This window comes from Nannochloropsis gaditana, assembly GCF_000240725.1.
Source record: "Nannochloropsis gaditana CCMP526 unplaced genomic scaffold scaffold612, whole genome shotgun sequence".
NCBI classification, from domain to species: Eukaryota; class Eustigmatophyceae; order Eustigmatales; family Monodopsidaceae; genus Microchloropsis; species Microchloropsis gaditana.
In genome coordinates, this window is record NW_005803341.1 from 14,738 (window position 1) to 18,171 (window position 3,434).

The window sequence follows — 3,434 nt, forward strand, 5'->3', positions numbered from 1 at the left end:
AAGTAGACACGACCAATGCTGTGGGTGGGGAGGTCATGGGCAAAGGAAACATTGCAATAAAAAAGCATTCTATTCCGGTAATTTGACACGACGACAATCATAAGTTGTCGGAGGATATCGGTGCGCATAAGCTCGTATTGAGACGAATGCGATGGGCAAAGAAAGTGCTTATCTTTTTTGGTAAAACAACCCAAGACAGTCGTTCGTGTCCGGCGGCGCCTTCGTCCTCGATCGGATGCCTTCTGTTCTTATTGCATGATGTCTGGCTTCAACCCACCGCTAGCATGTACATATGCGGTCCCACTCCTACGTATAACTCACTGGTCCATGTATGAATCGCATCAATGGACCAAATCATTGCCTCTGCCGAATGGTGAAGAATCAACGAGTGGCGTGATTGCCGAGACTTCACCTCCCAAGGAGATGTCCGAGCAATCATTAATCCTTCACCCTATGCTCGTACACAGACAGGAACGCTTCCATAGGGGGGAAATCTTCTGTTTGCTGTCGTTTGGCTTGCGAAAGCGCTTTATCATGTCATCGGCGGCAACACACACAACACCCAAAGCGTCTCCCAGGAACGGGAATGGAATATCGGGCAGTACCGTACGTTTGCATGTAGTGGGTTTGCTGTGCATGGACTATTGCGGAAGAAATGTAGAGCGGGCCATATCTGCTTTGCCGTTTGTGGAGGAGGCTACCGTAGATTTTCCCAATGAAGTTGTCATAGTTAGCTTGAGGAATTCCGGCCCCCCGCCTCCCGAGACTTTGAGTGCTATTTGCAAGGCCGTCAAGGACATCGGCTACGACATCCAGCGAGTGATTGACGTAGAGGACACTCAAAAGGGACACGGCGACTCTGGTAAAGGGTCTGTCGTGCAGGGGGGCGATAAAACAGGACATAGCCACGGCGAAGGGAAGGGCCGGGACGGACGACAAGCGGGAGCTACTGACCAAGCAGCCGGGGCTTACCCCTACAGCACTGAAGTGGAGATATCGGTGGGAGGGATGACATGCCAGTCCTGCGTGCGTAAGCTGACCCGAGCTTTGGAGCCATTGCGGGTGGTGGAAGCCGGGTCTGTGGACGTGGACCTGGAAGCTGGTGTGGTGAGCGTGCGGGTCAAGGGGGGAGGGGGGACTGAGGACGAGGAAGGACGACAAAGGAAGGGCAGCATGGTCGACGAGTTGAAAAGAGCCGTGGAGAGCGTGGGGTTGGAGTGGCGGGGGCACTACTTGACTTTGATGGGGCATAAGGGCTCTCTGGGCGGGAGCACGAAGGACCTGGCGGCGGTCCGGGAGGGGACGGGCATCGCCGACGGGGACAAGGGCAGTGGAGCCACGAAGGAAGCGGAAAGGTGTTGCGAAAGGGCCAAGGATAAAGGGGGTGGGGTGAAGGAGGAGGAGGAGGAGGAGGAGGAGGCGGAGGCACGCGCGATCACCGCCAAGTCCTTGCTGGCAGAGCTTGAGCGGCAGCTGGAGGAGTCTCGTCGAGCCAGGGAGAGCTCGGAGCCGACAGTGGTGGAGGTGGGCCTTGAGGTGTGGCCCATGCAGCGGCAAGGACAGGGAGGGGAAGGGGAGGGGGGTGGATGGAGGGACGAACGGGCGAGCCGAAGCAGGGCTCGAAACGCCTTGCGAGGTGCGGAGGGCGTGGTCTGTGCCTGTGTGGTGGAGGAGGATAGGCGCAGCCACTTGATGCTCGCGAGGGTACGCGTTCGCTGTAGGGGATCGGAAATGCAAGGGAGGGAAAGTGAAATAGCGCGAGAAGGAAGAGCTGTGGGAGGGTGCGAGGGGGGGAAGGCCCCGGCCTTGGTGACGGCCGTGGGGAAGGCAGGTTTCGCGGCGAGAGAGATCCCCGCCAAGGAGGCGAGAGCGCGGATCCAAACCCTGGAATGCCTCTCGAGGTCCTCATCGGTACCCTCGCCGTCCCCTTCCTCCCCCCGCCGGCGCCAGCAGCAGCCCCTGCTCCCCGGCACCGCCCCCACGTCCACCGCCCCCTGCCCTGCTCTCACGGCCCCTTCCCTGGGAAAGGCCTTGCCGCGCCCGCCCGGCCCCCGTTCCCGGGGGGTGGGGCACCTGGGGGACGCCACGGCGGTCTTCGACGTGAGGGGCATGACCTGTGGCGCCTGCGTCTCCACGCTGGAGACCGCCCTGGCCCGCGTTCCGGGGGTGGTGACTGCCAAAGTGGCCCTTCTGTCCGAGCGCGCCGAGGTCCTCTTCGACTCGGAGGTCACGGATACCAAAAAACTGACGGCCGCCATAAAAGCGGTGGGCTACGAGGCTTCCCTGCGGACGAGCGCCAAAGAGGACGGGGTCAAGAGCCTCTCTACAGCCCTCTTCGAGGTGCAGGTGCCGACCACGGTGAGGGAAGACGGGAGCAGGGAAGCGACGGGGCGGGAGAGGGAGCGGCGGAAGTTCTTGGCGGGGCTATACCAGGGTCTGGCGGGGACAGAGGGTGTCCTGGCCCTCGAACTCCGGGAGCCGGTTTCCTCGCTGCGCGTGGGGCGGGGGCGGGTGGAGGGGGATAGGGTGCAGGTGGCGGTCTCCTATGAGTCGGAGCTGGTGGGCCTGCGGGATTTAATGCACGCCATGCGCCGGAATGGATACGCGGCTCGCTTCCTTCCCCAAGGACCCTCCCCATCGTCCCCAGCTCTGAGTCTGGCGGCCAAGCAGGAAGCCCACCTGCGAGAGGCGTGGCACCGGCTGTGCTTTGCGCTGTTCTTCTCGGCGCCCGTCGCTCTTTTGGCTATGGCCCCCTCCTCGACCCTCTTCCCCTCCATGCCCCCCACTCTTCCCCCCTTTCGTGAACTTCTCCTTTTCGTTCTCTCCACCCCTGTCCAGTTCGGGGCGGGTGCCGTGTTCTACCGCGAGGCTTACAAGGGCTTACGTGGGAGCTCCTACGGGATGGCCTTGCTGGTGGCCATGGGGACCACGACGGCTTGGGGTTTCGCTGTCTTCTCGCTGCTCAGGGCCTGGGCGAGCGGATGGGTGCTGCCCAGCAACAGCGACTTCTTCATGACGAGCTGCATGCTCCTGTCTTTCATCCTATTGGGGAAGTATCTGGAGCACGCCGCCAAGAAGCGGACGAGCACGGCCCTGACCAAGCTGATGGACATCGCGCCCAAGGTTGCTTTGCTTCTTGTGGTGAAAGACCGGGTGAGAGAGGAGGGAGAAGAGTGGGATCCGGTCGAGCAGACCGAGGGACGAGGCCCCGCGAGCACCAGCGACTATGAAGGGATTGGCAACGGCGGCGGGTTTGCAGTCGGTCAGGTCGACGGCGACGCGGACGCGGCTGCCGGGCCGTCGGCAGTGGAGGAAGAAGAGATGATCCCTGTGGAGCTGGTCCAGCGGGGGGACCTGTTGAAAGTAGTCCGAGGCACCCAGGTGCCGGCGGATGGGGTGGTACTGCGTGGCGAGGGCTTCGTGGACGAGGCCTT

General features: G+C 61.9%; 1 protein-coding gene across 1 annotated transcript; it reads left to right on the plus strand.

Moving 5' to 3' along the window:
• Positions 1 to 2,066: 2,066 nt before the first annotated feature.
• On the plus strand, positions 2,067 to 2,330 carry NGA_2124200 (uncharacterized protein; the record flags this gene model as incomplete). The annotated part of the gene is made up of 1 exon (XM_005854133.1): positions 2,067 to 2,330. A coding segment is annotated over one exon (264 nt), but the record flags the coding sequence as incomplete, so codon positions are not given.
• Positions 2,331 to 3,434: the final 1,104 nt, after the last annotated feature.